Source organism: Zootoca vivipara, chromosome 1 (genome assembly GCF_963506605.1).
Source record: "Zootoca vivipara chromosome 1, rZooViv1.1, whole genome shotgun sequence".
In the NCBI taxonomy this organism is placed as follows: Eukaryota; Metazoa; Chordata; class Lepidosauria; order Squamata; family Lacertidae; genus Zootoca; species Zootoca vivipara.
Window position 1 is genome coordinate 55,399,053 of NC_083276.1, and position 17,417 is coordinate 55,416,469.

The 17,417-nt window shown below is 42.0% G+C and overlaps 1 protein-coding gene across 3 annotated transcripts in view; it reads right to left on the bottom strand.

Annotated features, from left to right (window-relative positions):
- Window positions 1-1,707: 1,707 nt before the first annotated feature.
- The window catches only part of LDLRAD3 (low density lipoprotein receptor class A domain containing 3), a 144,844-nt gene continuing 129,134 nt past the window's right edge, over window positions 1,708-17,417 (bottom strand). For all 3 annotated transcript variants that reach the window (XM_035116220.2, XM_035116212.2, XM_035116202.2), the window contains exons 5-6: window positions 9,728-10,073; window positions 1,708-7,477 (exon numbers count right to left, since the gene is read on the bottom strand). In XM_035116220.2, the coding sequence (XP_034972111.1) occupies window positions 7,216-7,477; window positions 9,728-10,073 (608 nt within the window). In that variant the 3' untranslated portion in view covers window positions 1,708-7,215. The remainder of the gene's footprint in view (window positions 7,478-9,727; window positions 10,074-17,417) is intronic.

The following is a 17,417-nucleotide window of genomic DNA, read 5'->3' on the forward strand; positions in this document are numbered from 1 at the left end:
ATACAATGCTGAGCTTATCACATGGAATGTAACCATCACGACTTAAAAAAAGCAAAAGTGAAATATAAATTTGCAAATGTCAAAAGTGAATCATCAAGTGAGACTCACCCAAACCTCTGGCACTCTCCCATTTTATTATGTTATCAGCACAGGCCAAACAGTTACATATTCAGCAGTATTAGGAAGCCTAGTTGATGGTATAGCATCAAATAGTTTCTCCATGAAAAGAGAGATGTCTACAATACCCCAAGCTATATTGCAAAAAAGCCAGCCAGATATGTAAGCAGAGATCACAGGGGGGTCATCTCTCCACCCCCTGCCATTTCACACCACACAGCTAGCTTCAGGAACTGGTTTCTGGCCAACCAGGACCAGCTCTGCCATTAGGCAGGTTGCAGAGGAGAGAAGAAGGGGACATGTTACCTAGGTCCAGAAATCCGGGGGATCCTAACCTGGGCTGAGGGGGAGAAATGATGATGAACTCCGTAGCTCATGTTTGAAAACATTTCTGCATTGTACTTATTTTCCCACATCTCTGTGAGTTGTCAAAATCGGAGGAAATTTGCACAAATCAGGTACGTATTGTAGCCAGCCAGTGTAGACAATACAGAGCTAAACGGACCAATGGTCTAAGGCGATTTCCCATGTTCTTATGTGAATAGATCACCTGAGACAAAAAAAAAATGCTACCTGACTTTTGCAGCTACTACCTGCGGTGGCTATGCATTCCCTCCACAGGTTGGAGACAGACATGCTTCTGAATACAAGTGGCTGAAAACCGCAGGAGGCATGGTCAAATCCTGCTTGGCCGCTGTGAGAACAGGGTGTGGGGCTAGATGGGTCAATGGCCTAATCCTTCTGGTTCTTCTCATGTTCTGATTTGCAGGCCATACAAGTGAAGCAGCATTTTGGTAAGCTTCTCGGGGAACAGGAGGACTGCTTGAGATTTTCAAGGCTTAGCTTAGGAGTTGATGGGAAGGGTGTTGTTTTTTGCAAGTGTTCTTGTGGTGCTAAAACTCAGTATCTCAGTGTGTTGCCATCCACCACTCCCCACTAAGCTGGATGTTTTTTACATCATGATGTTCCCTCGTTTCAGAGGCTTGGTGGCAGCCGTGGGAAAGATGGCAGCCCCCATCCCTCAAATTGCTGGAATGTTCCCTTTTCCTTCTGCTACCTGCAAATGTAAAGCAACGCTGGAAAATGGCATTTCAGACCAGGTTTAAAAGCTCCAAACATGCCAGCGAATATTAGCTTCTGCTAAGTTATAACTCACCAGGAGAAAGAAAGAAAGAAGAGCATTTGCAGACAAGTCAGCAAAACTGGAACTCGGAGCCATTACTGTGCAATCAAGCAAACAACAAAAGCCTTATTATTTCTGAACTTTCCATCAAGATGTTTCCTCCCCAAATTATTTCACTGCAGAAGTTTTGATTAAAAACATTTCTTGCCCTTATGTACAGCGTATGATGAAAGAGACAATTAAAGGAGTTTCGCTGCACATAATGAAGTCCTGCGTCTGACAGGGGCCATCAGGGGGCAAGGCTGAGAGCTAATAAAGGCAAAAGAACACGCGGCTTCAGGCTGCCTTTGTGACAATAACGTGAGGCTCAGAAAACTGGAAAGCAAAATAAAGGCAACTTCTCTGCATTTTGCAGATAACATAGATTAATTTCTTTTCCCTACTCACAAACAGCTTTAAGAAAGATCAACATTTTAAAAAGATTTAATGATGCTGAACAATAACAACCCCAAAAGAACATGTCAAATGTACAAAGTCTACACCAGAACTCAGCCAAGCTGCTGCTGCTGACCTTCCAATATTGCGAAAATGGTCCAAGCTATATAATGAGCCGACAAAAGTGACAACAAACCAGACTAATTTGAAACATTTCCAGTTTTTGGCAGGTAACAGTAACCAGGCATGGGTTTAAAATCTCCAACTTCCTACTTTGTTTCTTTATATAAAACTGGGAGAGCAAAGTGAAAAAGAAAACCAAGCAGATTTAAAGGGGAGGGGGGCTGTCTCCATGGGAGGGAAAGAATGGAAAATAAAAGGGTTCAAGGGATAAAATTCTCAGCGTTTTCACTTAAGCTGCCAATACACCAATCAAAGGTAGCTAGTGAGACTCTGGGCTGCAATATGAGTCTTGTAGGGAGGACTGAATACACCCTGGATTTGCATTCCTTGAAAAGGAGACCTGAACCAAAACTGTGTAGTTGGCAGCTTGCAATACAAGTTGAATGTTGCATTTGAGAGTGGATGTTTCCTGGTGTGCTGCTCCCTTTAAGTACCAAGAGTCCTGTGGAAAGGGAATGGAAGAAGATACAAGTGGAGCACAGCATGAGACTCAAGACTGTGCACACACCACATGTTTTTAAGCACACACCCCCAAGGATCCTGGAAACTATAGTTTCTGAAGGGTGCTGTGTGGTGGTTTCAGCTAAGGAGGGGAGTTACCTCTGTCCACAGCCATCTCTTTTATGCCCAGCTGCACCCTGGATGCCACGGCGTTGTATACTTAAGATACAATTCAGTTTTAAAATGTTCAAAGTACAAATTGAGTTTAGAGACTTCATATAGGTTTAATGTCGTAATTCCAGTTGAAAAGATGCAATGCTCTTTTCAACTGGATAAACATCCCGCCTTCTCAATCACACTGCTGCTACTGCACCTTCTCAAGCAAGGCGTAAGGGACCTGGTTTTTGTTTTTGTTTTGTTAGACTACATTCTTCAAAGGCAAAAGGATGAAATGAATGAATTGCCATTACTGAACTGGGCACTTCGGAGGCTACCAAGAGGTTAATCTAAGCCCAAGTTGGGAGAACCTTTAAAATGTATGATATACAGGGCACAGCATGCAGCGGTATCTGAAGATATGCTAAGTTTTTTTGATATCATAATTGCCTCTTCTGCCCACAAACTTCAGATCTTTAAAGAAGGAGGGGAAAACTGGAGACATATTCAAAAGCAGTTTAATGTTTCTCAGGACCACTACAACAATGAAGAAACAGAGCACTGAAGAAACCCTCTAAATGCAGAGTTTCTGCTAAGCATATAACTTACAAGATCTGCCAAATCACGGCCAATATCTCTCTATGATCATATAAAGAGTTTAATTTGTAATCAGGGAGGGCATAATGGAGAGAGGCAAGGAGTAAGATGCAGAGGCTGGTAGTGGAGGCTCAGCTGCCTCAGGGCATGTCTGTACCAGATCTGTTTTATTTGCAAGATTTCTAGGGCACTTTTTAGCAACTGCTCCCAAAGCAATGTACAGACAATTCTATAAAGCCTGTGAAAAATCACAATTTAAAGTTAATGTAAAACTAATACAGCCAATGGCTAGCAATGAAACATTTTTATAAACACGAATCTCTATGATCTGACAGTGAAAATAGCACAGGGCTGTCTCCACATCAAGTGTCCCAGAACTGATGAATAATCTGCTTCCTCTTTCTGCTGTATGGAACTTAAGTCCCTTTCAGATTTTTTAAAACACCTGTACAAATGGACACATACATAGGGAAACTAAATGTAAGGGAGAAGGGCTGTAACTTCCATTATATTTTTTTCCCATGTACAAGATGTTCTTGGGGGGGGGGGGAAATCATCAAGTTTTGTGTGCTCCCCCTGTATTTTGAAGCTGTACAGCTCAGATATGTTTGCCATCTCATTTAATTAAGCTAAAGCCATGGCAAAACAGTGGGTGTCCATTCAGCGACAAAGCCTGACTTGCTCATGCAGCAGTTTCATCTTTTAAATAATGAGGGCAATTCCGCAGATTTGAGACAAACTCAGTATTCTAGTAACAGGCAATAAAAGCTGCAATACGCAGCTAAAAATCATAAGCTGCAACTTGATTGCCATTTTAAATTTTGCTGACCAATATTAAGCTCCTTTTAGGGTGAAGTTTTGGTGAAGTTTTGAACTATTCATTTGGACTTTATTTCTTGTAAACCACTTAGAGGATTGACTTACAATCAAGAGGTATATAAGCATTGTTAAATAAAATAAAATGAATAAATACTCCATTTTTATTCCTGGGAACCAAAATACATTTCAATTATATACATCAAATGTGGGCAGAAGGCAGATCGGTATCTATTGGTTGATTGCAAAGAAAGCTCTTCCACACCATTAAATTAAGACTGCTGAAATGAGGGATGTGGGGGGTGGGGGTATAACCAGGAATGGATTTTTGTGTGAAGGGGGGAAGGACTGTGAACTCATCAGCTCAGTTCTGGGCTCAGCAGCTGCTCAGGTGCACCATGTTCTTTTATTCTATGTGTAAGCAAGGCTCAGGTGGATGCCACTGCCATTATAAGAGAACAAGGGAGGAGTTCAGGGTGAGTTCTGGCACCTCTTTTTCTAGAAAAATAGCACTGAGTGTAAGTCTTTTGTGCCCAACTCCAAAGAATGGATCTTGGGAGTTTTAGTAAAATGCAAAGTAGATCCTGTACACCTTAAGTCTGCTCACCCATGTTTTGCTGGATTGCATCCCTATTTGGAATATAACCACCAGAATGTGAACTTTTATTCCTGGAATATGCACTGCTCCACTGATAGAAATGAACATGTATTAGACTAGGGATGTGGAACCTGCACCCTTTCAAATGTTGTTGAGTCCAAGTGGCACCAGCCCCAGCCAGCAAAAAAAATCTGGTGGGTCAAAGGTTCTCCTTCCCTGTATTAGGCAAATACTATTGACTGGGATCTGAAGTTCCTCGTGGTCATGGAGGCTTCAGAGCTGCTCCTATGCCACGTCAAACTGAAGGGACAAATATGTGAGAATGAATAGCAGACACTAAGAAAAGAAAAGAAAACTATACAAGGAATGCCCAAGCCCTTAGGTGTGCCTAAAGTAGCTCTTTGGATCCTGGCTTATGTAAATAACTGCAACACTTTAGGAAGAATCTTAGCTAATGCACTGTAGGGGGGGATGTACTATTTATGCATTACTATTTAAAATGAGGTTTAAAACCTCATTTTGTGTTAAATTCAGTCAGAAAACATTCAAATTCTCAACACTCTTCAAAAGTTATAGCCCCTTTAGGGGTTTAGTGTTACCACACTAGAGGGCATAATTTTAAGATATATGAATATGAAAATGAAGCTGCCTTTGAAGGAAAGTTTAACATCTACCAAATGTGCACGGTTCCAAGACATGCTAGTGTATTTGTCTTGTTACCAAACTGTTCCTTGCAGTGAGCTGGAAAAGCACACTATACTCCTATACTGCCCTATTTATACCTAGAATCATAATGTGGTAGAGTTGAAAGGGACCCTGAGGGTCATCTAGTCCACCCCCTGTAAGGCAGGAATATACAGCTGTCCCATACAGGGATCAAACCTGCAACCTTGGCATTATCAGCACCACGCTCTAACCAACTGAGATCTCCAAGCTTTTTCTTTCTTTTTCTTTTTTTTAGTTTCCCAAGGGGGGGGATGGCTTTCTTATTTTGATCTGGGGGGGGGGAGGGAGGGATGCAAACATACAATTAAAAACAAGTATTTATTTGAGAAGTCCAAAACTAAATATTTCAGTACAAATGTACAGCCTAAAGAAATGCATTGGGTAGAAAGGCCAGTTGTTAAAAGAGGAGACACTGCAGCCAATTAAAGCCTATAAACACAGTATCTGGATTCCAGGGGCTGAATGTGATGCCCAAGTACTGATTATTTTAAAGACTGAGTCATACCATGCAGCAATGTGAGTGTCATGTGTACACCAGTGTTTGCAGTGGTATGTGCTGTACAGCAGTGTTGAATGTTTGCAAGCAGGCAAAGAAAAGAGCTAACATGCCCCTCCACTTTGCACTTATGCCTGAAAATGCTAGTGCGAATGTAGCAAATGAAGCTTGCTGTATAGAGTGTGAATCAAATTTCATCCAGCCAACACCAAAGAGTAAATGTGGTTTCTTTTTTCCTATATCAAAACAGTTGTAATTCATAGAGTATCAAAGTTATTTCCTGATGAGCTACAGCTCTGAAATTTGGTACCTGCATATTCCAAGGCACTTCAAATGATTAAAAAAAGGGAAAGGGGACAAAAGAGAGAGGAAAATGTCAGTTCACTCTCTTAAAATGGGAATTAAAGCATGCCTCTAACTGCAACCAGAAAGATTAATTTTGGCACACATGTAGCCTGAAACACCCTAAAATCTTGAGAGGAGGACAGACATTCATATGTCTATCAGAACAGGGGACTCAAAAGGAACCTCCAAATGGTCAAGCCCAGGCCTAGGCAAACTCGGCCCTCCAGATGTTGTGGGACTACAACTCCCACCATCCCTGACCACTGGTCCTGTTAGCTAGGGATGATGGGAGTTGTAGGCCAAAACATCTGGAGGGCCGCAGTTTGGGGATGCCTGGTCAAGCCATTCCCACTCTGGATAGGAAGCTGAAATCCCAAGACACAGTAATTATTGCTACAAAACCCTGAAAGAGAAACTTCTTAAGAGTCTTAAGCACTGGGGAAAAGGCTGACACAAAGTACTCTGCAACTACTAGATGAGTCTGCAGACTGGCCATTTTGACACCTAACCATCAAAACATGGACGTAAAGCTGACCTCAAAATTGGGTTCCGTATTCCAGCACAAAGTAAGCAAGTCATGTAGCATAGGAATGTTGGGGTGTTATAGCAGTTCTACTTCCTCTTCAGGCTTGGATTCTCTCTGCCCCCCCCCCCCCAAATTGTGGTGATTCCAGTAGCCCCCAGCAACACAGATCAATACTTGCATAATGCAAATTTTGTACATTACATACATACTTACAAGACATAAATACACATTTTTTAAAAAAATAAAGAAAAAACAGAGAGATGTTTTGAAATGTAGGTATAGAACTAGGCACATGTGCATATATTATATTATATTATATTCCGACACATGCACATAGTCAATACCCTTGAAATACCTTAAAAGCACAATGTGTTACAGAAAGTCGAAGTTAAATCTGAACTGAAATTCCAGAACTGTTCCCACAAGCTCAAAACAAAACATTGGAGACTAAGGTGGTCGAGGCCACTGGTGTCATTCACATTCCCATGAGGCAAAGCTGTTAACGGTGTTTGCAAAGCCCCGGTTTGTTTCAGTGTGGAATGTGCTACAGAATCTCCCTAATACACTGCAGTTGTTGTGTGGAAGCAGTCCAAGTGACCCTGGACTTCCTAGGTCCAGTCCAAGCCCAAGCAGTCGATCCATAAGAACCTTATTGTTTACAGCGCTCTGACAGAATCTGAATTGATCAGAGAGTCACTCTGCTCAGCTGTAATTTCACACGGTGCGCCACGAACGTCCACACTGGCAGCGCTGCTTCTCGTTCGACTACTGTCCCCAGTCCCTGGACTTCTTGCCCCTGTAGCATCTGTGCTCACCACACTCCCAGTCCGAGAGCGATATGGAGGGAGTTCTATGTGACTCTGGGATTCTGATTCTGAGGAATAAGGAGGTGGAGGAAGATCAAACCACGGTGGTCTGCTGCAAGGTATAAATGAGATGGCATATTACTAAAGGTACAAAGAAAACATGAAGTATCTGATTGATGTTACAGTGGTACCTTGGTACTCAAACACCTTGGTTCCCAAATACCGAAAACCCGGAAGTAAGTGTTCCGGTTTTCAAACATTTTTCGGAAGCCGAAGGTCCAGTGCGGCTGTCGGCTATTGTTTCCGTGGCGCCTGCACCAATCAGAAGCCATGCCTTGGTTTCCGAACATTTCAGAAGTCAAACAGACTTCTGGAACGGATTAAGTTTGAGAACCAAGGTACCACTGTATACCAAGCACACTAATGTACTGGAGAAAGGATACCCAGCTACATACATATATTATCTTAGTTGTCAAGCCAGTTGTGTATTTGTTTATACACAAATTGTTTTCCATGCAGGAAAACTTGGTTCTGGCTATGCACAGCATCGATTGACTGACTCCTGGGACATTAAGACTTTAATCTGCCCCATCCATGGAATGATTTTGCAAATCTTAAAAATTTTATTTTGTAAAAAGAAAATTTAAAAGTTTAATTGAATATGTTTCAGGCAGCACTTAATATGCTTTTAAAAAGTGGACCACCTGCCAGAAAAATGGGGTGCAAGACAGATGGCTGAATCAGCTTTTGAAGTGCTGTTAAGTACCATCTGTCAAATGGGGGGGGGGGAGAGCACTGGGCTTACTTACTCTGTAGCATAACAAGAGAGACTAGCAAGTCCTATATAAATGTAGTTTTGTAAGCACTCCAACATGAATAATGCTTGGCATATATGTGGCAAGGAATACAGTATTTAGGACCTTCATTCTCCCATTCCCCATCCCCCTATATGAACATGGTAAATGAAATGCACAAGCTGATATTGGGCTACAGAACATTTCATTCTACATAATTCCAGCCATTCTTCCTAGCCCCAGGACAGCAATGAAGAAGAACTGGACTGCTGGCCTAAGTTCAAGGCATGCTGGAAATCTATCAACATTACAAAGCTGCTGCCTGCTGCCACCAATCACCAAAATCACTACTGAAGCCATGGTAGCAAAGCCAAGAAATGAACGCATTGGCTTCCTGTTCCTACAAAGCACTGCTGTAGCCACATATCTCCCACAACAGACTGTGGGCAGATAATGTTTTTATTGGATCAGTGTCTGATGATGCAGCAGGCATGCCAGCAAGTTTCAAGAGCTACATTTTTAAAATCTGGGAAATCCAAGGCAAATTTCAAAATAAATACATGAAGTCACTAATTAACTGTTAGTCAACACAATTAACTATGAACATAGAATCCTACAGGCAAAGTCTTTTACAAAGTGAGCTTTCTTTCTTTTCCCCTTCCTTACACAATAAATGAGCTTTGTGTACTCATCTCTTTCAGAGGCTCCAGGTGTCTTTTCTCAAGGTAGCACTTCTATACAGAGATGATGCATTCTCCTAGGGCACAAACCTAAGCATTTTGTGTCGGGGAAATGCAATTTCCTCTCCCACGTGTGGGAATTGCAACTGTGAGTGCGCTTCAGAACAAGGTATCAAGAGCCTCATGGCACTTAGCGATGCCATTAATGGTGAATGACAATTCCCTGCCCCCTTCCCTGTGCGCAACCTTTTGAAAGTTTAATTTTGCTTTGAATTATTTATTCTTTAAAGGTTGAACACTCCCATACTGTACCATCTGAGTGCAAAAGTGCTTGTGTAGCCCCTTAAAGGAAAAATGGCGAACAGGAAGAAAAAGTGGAGTCTGCCCCCCCCCCCAACATCTGGCAACAATGGCCTGCCATTATGCACATTTTTTAAAAAAATTTTAGTGCTTTGAAGATAACTGCACTCCCCATTTCCATCAGAAGTGCCTATGACTTACTTGGTTAAAACAACAACAATGCATAGCTCCACTATTATGAGAAAACAGTCTTTCTCATTGTATTCTATAAAAGTGTAGAAAATAGCACTATACGCCAGATGTGAGGAACTTTGGCTCTCCAGATGTTGTCGAACTGCAACTCCCGAAAGATGGGAGTTCTAGTTCAGCAACACCCAGATATAAAAGGTTCCTGTGATGTGAGGAACTTTGGCTCTCCAGATGTTGCCGAACTGCAACTCCCGAAATATGGGAGTTCTAATTCAGCAACACCCAGAGATAAAAGGTTCCCCATGCCTGCGATACACATAAGTAATGGTGCCACAGAGTTTACAAGCAGCAGCTATTCTATACTGGATTAGTGCTGGGACAAATGCTTATTGCACGTACCTTTGGTCGAGTACAGCTTCTGAATAGGATGGTGGGGAGTCCAGGTCTGGTGGCCTGTGGTAGGCCTGGTTGGACATGTATTGGACCCCGTTGTTGACATTGTAGGTGACACTGCACTGGTGTGGGTGGTCGAGGACAACCAGCCGGGAGAGGAGGACGGGGTGCTGCAGTCGATGCACAGGGAGCGTCATGAGGTTGTTGCGCTTTCGCTGGTGGTGCAAAACCAAAGCGAGGAGGGCCACTACCAGCACAAAAATGGCAGAGCTGCCAATGACTGCATAGGTGATGCTGGGATAGAAGATCAGCTGAGGCTCTGAGGTCACATAATTCTGGTCGCTGCCAGTTTCTACAAGGGAGAGGAAAGGAGAAAGAGAAAATTAGTCCCTGTGGAAGAGAAGCAGCACTTCTGTTCCCTAGCTATATTTTCTGGTAATGTACCACTGGCTGGCTTCCCACCAAGTTTTCCTCCTCCTTTAGGAAGTGTGGAAAATGAGCTTATCAAGAACATATGCACCCAAAATGGAGACCAGCTGACTGAAATTGCACATTTCCTTTTGCCTGCCTCAGATGTTTCTGCTTTGTGCAGATGTGCTCCATGGCTGTGGAGGGAAAGAAAAGTCAACAGGAAAGGCAAGAAGATTTATTTAGCCTTGTATCAGCACTTATGATTTAACTTTTTAGTAAACAGCTGAATGGAAATAGTCACGTCCCGTTTCCATGTGGTAAGGCTTAAAACAGAATAAGTCTTGCCTAAACCCCAGTGCAATGCTAATCCAACTGACAAGCCCACAAAAATTACCAGCTGTCCACTCCCCCCCCCCCCAGCTTATCTGTGTGCAGGAAGAAGGGGAAACTTTTGTATAGCTTCCCAGCCTAATTGCCTGGAGGCGAATCTTCTGTGCTACAGGCAATCAGGTGAGCGACTATTTACAATTCTGTTAACCACTGATTTTGACCATGCTGTGCCATCTCTCTTATCTTTCTCAAAACAAACACTTTCATTGCAAATCTGAAACAAACATAAAGAAGATACACATCATTAATTGTTTCTTAGCAAAACCAAACACTACTTAAAGAAAACGAAACCATCATAAAATATTAAATGAACCTTTTGCTTAGCACAATATTGTGCTGCGGCAATAGGAGAATCGGACTACCAATTTATTTGGTTAAAGCCCTTTATGATGCTGGTAAGCAACAAGCCACGTGATACCAATGATTAACATATCAGCTGGTATTAAACATCAAACGTTTCTATGGTTTTGTAAAGGATGAAAATGGTTTCCTAGAATTCAACACAAAGCTCTTTGCCCAAATATCCTGAAGCCAACATTTGCACTCCCTCTCTGTTTTAAATTTCAAAACAGCAACTCCTTACATTGTTAAATGCAGCCTGAACCTTCCAGGGCAACTTCAAAAATTTCCCAGTCAAGAAAGATAGCAGATTTTAAATGTATTCAATTATTTAAAGCCAAACATTTATTCAAATAGTGCTTGCCTTGCTAGCTAAGAAAGAAATGAGAGAATATGGTTAGGGAACACATAAGTCACACTGCTCTGTTGTGTGCCTGTTTGAAAAAATGTGAAATAAGAGCCACTAATGGCCCTGTAGCATTTTATTACTGGTTGTTGTTTTTTAACCTGCTGCATATAGTGTCAAAACCTTCCTAAGGAACTTACGATTACCTGATCGTGACATTCTCCTCTTTTAACCTGAAACAAATTAAAATAAAGAAGCACCAATGTGAGGCAACCACTCATCTCAGCAGAACTCAGTTTCTGCTATTGCTGCCTCTGGGCTTATTGCTTATACTCCCACCACCACCTGCTAAATTTGAAGAGGAAAAGGGTAAAGAGAAAATGGAACAGGGGTTTAGACTGCCATCTAATGCTGCACAACTAAGGCCCTGTGAGGGTGGGTGGGGGATGAATTCACAAGTGCTGCTATCTTTAGGGTGCTGCATCGTCACTTACTTCCAGCAAACTAGCATTTCTTGAGCTTTGCCCTGGGACATACCTCCCAGTTCTGTCCAGTAGTCAAGCCACTAAATCATATATACATCTCTAGAAACGGGGGTATGGAAACAGCTGAATCCCTGAAACTCGAGTATTTGAGAAAAAGCAGCAAATCAGTTTTCACATTTTGCAAAAGGAATTAAGCCATGCACTTGCCCACACTATTAAGCAGACATCTTTTGCAGCAACCAGCTTGACCCAATACGATGGCAAGCAGAGCTGCATGAACTCTACCTGGATGCTGTGATCCAAGGAAGCAGAAGAGAGTGCAATAGCTGCTTTGCTGCTGGAGCTCGAATGCTCCCATGCCTAGGATAGATAAGCACTAACAATTAGGATAGGACAGATCACCCGCTGGTTGAGTATGATGTTCAGCAATGACTGGCACTGTCAGAACAGACAGCTGTGAGTGATGATACGACAGGCAGTGTGTATACTGTGCATAAGAAAACCAGCACACTGAATGTTATATGTATCAGGAATAGGTGGGATCAAATCCTCCTTCCAACTATGAAACGCACTGGAGGATTTTGGAAAATCACCATATCTCAACTCAGCTTCTTTCACAGGGTTGAAGATTTAAAAAGTAGTGGGGAGTAAAATTATTACAATAAAGCTAAATATCTTAGGACAACAGTTAGAAGAAAAATTGACATATGATATGGTGCTATCTGTTGATGTTCACTATACCTGGAGTTGGGGGTGAAAAATGGAGAATTGGTGGAACACTTCTTGTAGCCACACCTGTCCCAGGTACTAAATACAGCCACCCCCAATTTGCACCACCCTTTTGCAACCCTGGGGAGGCAGATCCACACCTGGAAACCAGACTGTTCTCACACATTATGGCAGGGAGGCAGAAATAAGGCTGGAAGCTCGATTGCTCATAACACATTATGACAGGGGGGTGGAAATAAGGCAGCATTTTGTCTGGATATTCAGTTTACAATTTTAGAGAAATTTATGGCTTTTTAGTTCTGCTCTAATAACTCTCTGCAAATACTTATGCATCACAGATGAAGCTACTGAGTTAAGTTTCCTGATAATGCAAAGGGAACATTTCTCTGTGAAGAGCCAGGTATGATGACACGGGGAGATTTAGAATACTGTTTGTTCTGTTTCATAACAACGGAGAGAGTGGACAAGCTGAATTAACTCAGATTCATGCGGCTTCCATTCTTCTCTGCTTTTCTTAGCAGGATCTACGTATTTTAACAGCACTAGGTAGAGATAGTTCATCAATGCCACTTTTACCTATTAAACCTCATTAGCAGAAAACATGCTGAGTGTGCAGACTAGAAGCTTTGAGGATAAAAGTATATATAAAAGGCCCAAATAGTTATGGCTGAACAGAGGGATGGTAATGGAAAACATTACAGGGTGCACTCAAAGGACCATTTTATTATCCATGAACAAATTACACCATCTTAAAATTATTAAAAAGGTCTAGGACCAATTGTATTAGGCCTCTTAAGACACTGGAAAATGGAGAGGCCATTACTTTGTCTCTCCTGAGCCTTTGCTTAGCCGAGCTGTTTCACACTTCATCAGGGCTAAAAGCTTTTGAAATACATAATCGGAGCAGGCATCTGCAGCTTTAATGAACACAAGTAACTGCCCATCTCCCAACAAAAGATACCACTTTGACATCACATTTAAATTCCAGCAGATTAAAAAAAAATGTGGCAGCCGCAAAATCACCAAGCCTGCTGGTTAGCACACACTGCTTGTACAGAACTCAGAGCTGCTGGATAAGAGCTCAGGGTTGGCTCTGTGCTGCCCAATAGTCCTTAATTCTGTGCTGCCTCATAATACAGTAATACCATGTAAAGCAGGCATCCCCAAACTGCGGCCCTCCAGATGTTTTGGCCTACAACTCCCATGATCCCTAGCTAAGAGGACCAGTGGTCAGGGATGATGGGAATTGTAGTCCAAAACATCTGGAGGGCCGAAGTTTGGGGATGCCTGATGTAAAAAGTGTGTGTGTGTGTGTGTATGTATGTATATGTATGTATGTGTGTATATATATATATATATATATATATATATATATATATATATATATATATATGTTCTAAGGGGAAATCTTTCAGGACAGGTGTGTGTGAGTGGGGGGTGAGGGTGTAGGCAGCTTCTACTCAAAATCCACCCCAGATCCAGTTTGAATAATGTGAGAATAACTTCAAACATAAACCAAAGGCTCCATGCACTGCATTCATCTGAGAGTTAGGTGAAAACAAGCTCTTTGTGAGTCCTGAATGTACAAGTTGCAGGTACTGATTAAGGCAGGCAACAGATATCCAAGAAGGGTTTTTTGAGAGGATGCCTTGCTCAGCCTCTTGTTGCAAAGCTCAGCTCATTATTTTAATAAAGTGCTTGGTTATATGGCGGATCTGTTCCCTTTCTCTTCTAGAAGTCTCTGTGGTCCTTGATACAACTTGTAGAAAATGAGGTTCTGGCACAATGCTGTGGGCCCTGCACATCTGATAACGTTTAAAGCACCACTGGACATATATTTTCCATGAAAAGAGTACTGGAGTATGTGCAGCATAATGCACTGTATGAGAACCCCCGACATTACAAGCTGAGTGAGGGACAGGGGGGTAATTTTGTTTGCCCCACCTTGGTAATTGCAAATAATCAAGCTAGCCCTAATTTCACCCCCAGGTCCCTGGTCAGAATCTGCTTGCCACTCGGCAAAGTGATTGGCAGAAGAAATGAAAGAGGCTCTCAGGGTGTCTTCCCACTGCCACAAAGTGTGGAATTTCGAAGAAGTGAACCTGACCTCAAAAACTCCCTTAGGAAGGAGCCAACATGCTTACTTGTCTCTGTGTACTTCACTGCTGATACAGATGCTCAATCCCCCTCTCAGAAGCAGTGCTGCTTAAGAGCTGATGGGTAAATGTAGGGTCCCCTATCTTCCTTTTTTGCATTAGTAGCAGTGACAGCATAGCCATTGACATGGAGATACATTACCTAGAGTGGCTTTCACCTCTTGGCATGCTGGAAAATGAGTAAAATGCACAAGTCATAAGTGTCATTGAGCCCCTCTTCCAACCATGTGAATGATGTGTGCACCTTAGTTTTCTTTAATATTATACAAGTGCTTACTATACATATACGGTAGTAATTTGCTACTCTTGTTATCCAAGGCATTCCAGCAGAAAGTAAGTTTAGCTATGCATGCACTTAAGTCTCTTTCTACTTTATGTACCTGAACAGTGGCAGCCACACACAAAAATCCATTTGGCCTCTGAAGGGTTGCCGACAGGGGTTGTCCTGATAATTGTTTCCAGTATCTGGTATTCAGGTGCAAACTACATTTGTACATGAAGATCTGTAACCCCCATAAGGTGCCGGCCACCATTGTAACTGCTCAGAGGAATTGAGTCCAACTCAGTTCATCCCAGTGATAGTAGACAGGCTAGACGAATATTGGGAATGGCTGCTAAACAGGTTCATCAGTCTGGCTAAGCTATGCTGGCTTTGAAAGTAGTTCTTCAGCCATTCACCTGCGAGAAGGAAGAGAGAACCTGCCTCTGTGCTGGGCAACATGCTTTTATGGCACTTGAGCTGCATCCTTCAGTGAGGAGCTGGGAGCACTTGACCTCAAAGTGAAAGGTCACAGCACATGCATGAAAGGGATCTACAGTGAAGGTGTCTACAGAGTTTTGGAACAAGACTCTCTGCTGTCTAAAGGAGATGAATCCTCTTTTCCATTTTACACGAGTAAACTGCTCTGGGACCAGTTTTGGCAGAAGGCAATAGGGACATATTTTAAATAAATAAGACAAAACAAAACATGTTGCTATCATAGCTAGTGGCTACTGAGATCTCGATCTTCCATAAATTTGTCTAATTGTTTTTATTATTTATTTTATTTTACTAAGTGATTTATAAACTGCCTTTTGGGGCACAACTGCCAAAACTAACGTACAGAATTCTGTATGAAGCATGAAAACCTTCAAAACCAAATTAAAACTAAATTCTGCTCACTTTGAACTAAGCCACGGCAATTAAATTTTATCACAGCAATTAACAAGTACTGGTAGGTAGAAGTGAAAATGGGACCTGTAAGACCAAGCTATATATAGTGTGAGGTTTTCAGAGTCAAAGGAACACTTTTCACAATCTATTGCCAACCGTTAATTTAGTCCTTAGCACACAGAACTTTTCTTTACAAAACTTGTGACACTACACAAGAACAGGGCTGGTGGCTGCAGAGTTCATTTCAGCTATTGCTTAGCACTGAAAGACGACTGCACACTGACTCATCAGACAGAAGACCCAGAATTTCACCTCTCACCTTCTCTCCTTTTTATTTCTTACAATGCTGGATAATTATCCAGAGCACTTCTCCTGTCCCAGTTTCAATGTGGGAAAAAAGAAAGGACTAAAAAGGACATAATCAGCAAAGTGAGAAAATAAGCCGAGAACACATGAATACTAAGTTCTAAAATTAATCTTAAGAGCTATAAAAAGGGATGGGCTTTGATAACATCAAAATGTACAAAACACGTTACAAAGCTTAAATGATTTATCACCTTAAAAGGTAGGCTAGGGCAGCACAGTACCTCTGGGACAATTCACACAACTATACCAGACCCTGATACTTGCAGCAAGCTTGCTTGCTTGTCAACCCAAATGTGTGCATCTGCTGCAAAAGGATGATGTCAGCTCAACACTGTGCAAACTGGTCTTTCCTATGTAGGCTACCCAGAGAATGTCATGGCTTCCAAGTTTTGCACCTGGTTCTTTCAAGTTCAATGAACACTCTATTAATCAACTGCAACCCACTGGTACAATTTCATATGCAAAGCAAGTGTTCCTCAGTGAGGAACCCTGACAGTTGACCAACCTGCGGGGGCTTTCCAGATTTAATCTGGGATACAAATGCACCTTATAAGGCTAGCACAGTTTCCAACCTCATACATGTCTCATAAAGGGGTGAGGAGAACACCTTTAGGAGAAATTCAGTGAGCAGGAGGGGTGGGTGCTTAGCTGTTCCCTGTCCACCAATTCGCCAAATGCCTACTCAGCCCACCTGTAGCCCAGCCCTCTCCGCCAAGTCAAGTTCCAAGCCTGGCTTGGAAGAAGAAGACAATGAAGATAATCAGTAAGCATAGGAAGGCTTGAGTACCCCCAATTCCTGCCTGTTGCATATCCCTTCAATTGCTATTCTCACCCCTGCGCTCCGTGTCGCTTCAGGAAACACACATTTGCAAATACACATTTTCCAAGCTAGTATGCAGTTTGATCCTTGGGCTACAACAGGAAGCATGCCACTTCAAGTTCTGGTACCAACATTAAGCATACTGAGTGGAGGCAGAGAAAACATATTGGTATTATCTAGAAATAGCAAATTAACTTATAGCAAAAACAAAATAAAAAAATTCCTTCCTGTAGCACCTTAGAGACCATATAAGTTTGTCATTGGTATGAGCTTTGTGATTCCTGTCTTGTGATTCCTGGTGTCAGATTTATGTCCATCAGATGTCAGATTTATGTCCATCTGACATCAAGAATAACAAGACAGAGAAACCAGTAGGAGAACACTTCAGTCTCCCAGGACATTCTATACAAGATCTCAAAGTAGCTGTCTTATTACAAAAGAATTTCAGAAATAGAATGGAAAGAGAAGTTGCTGAATTGCAACTTATTACCAAACTTAAGA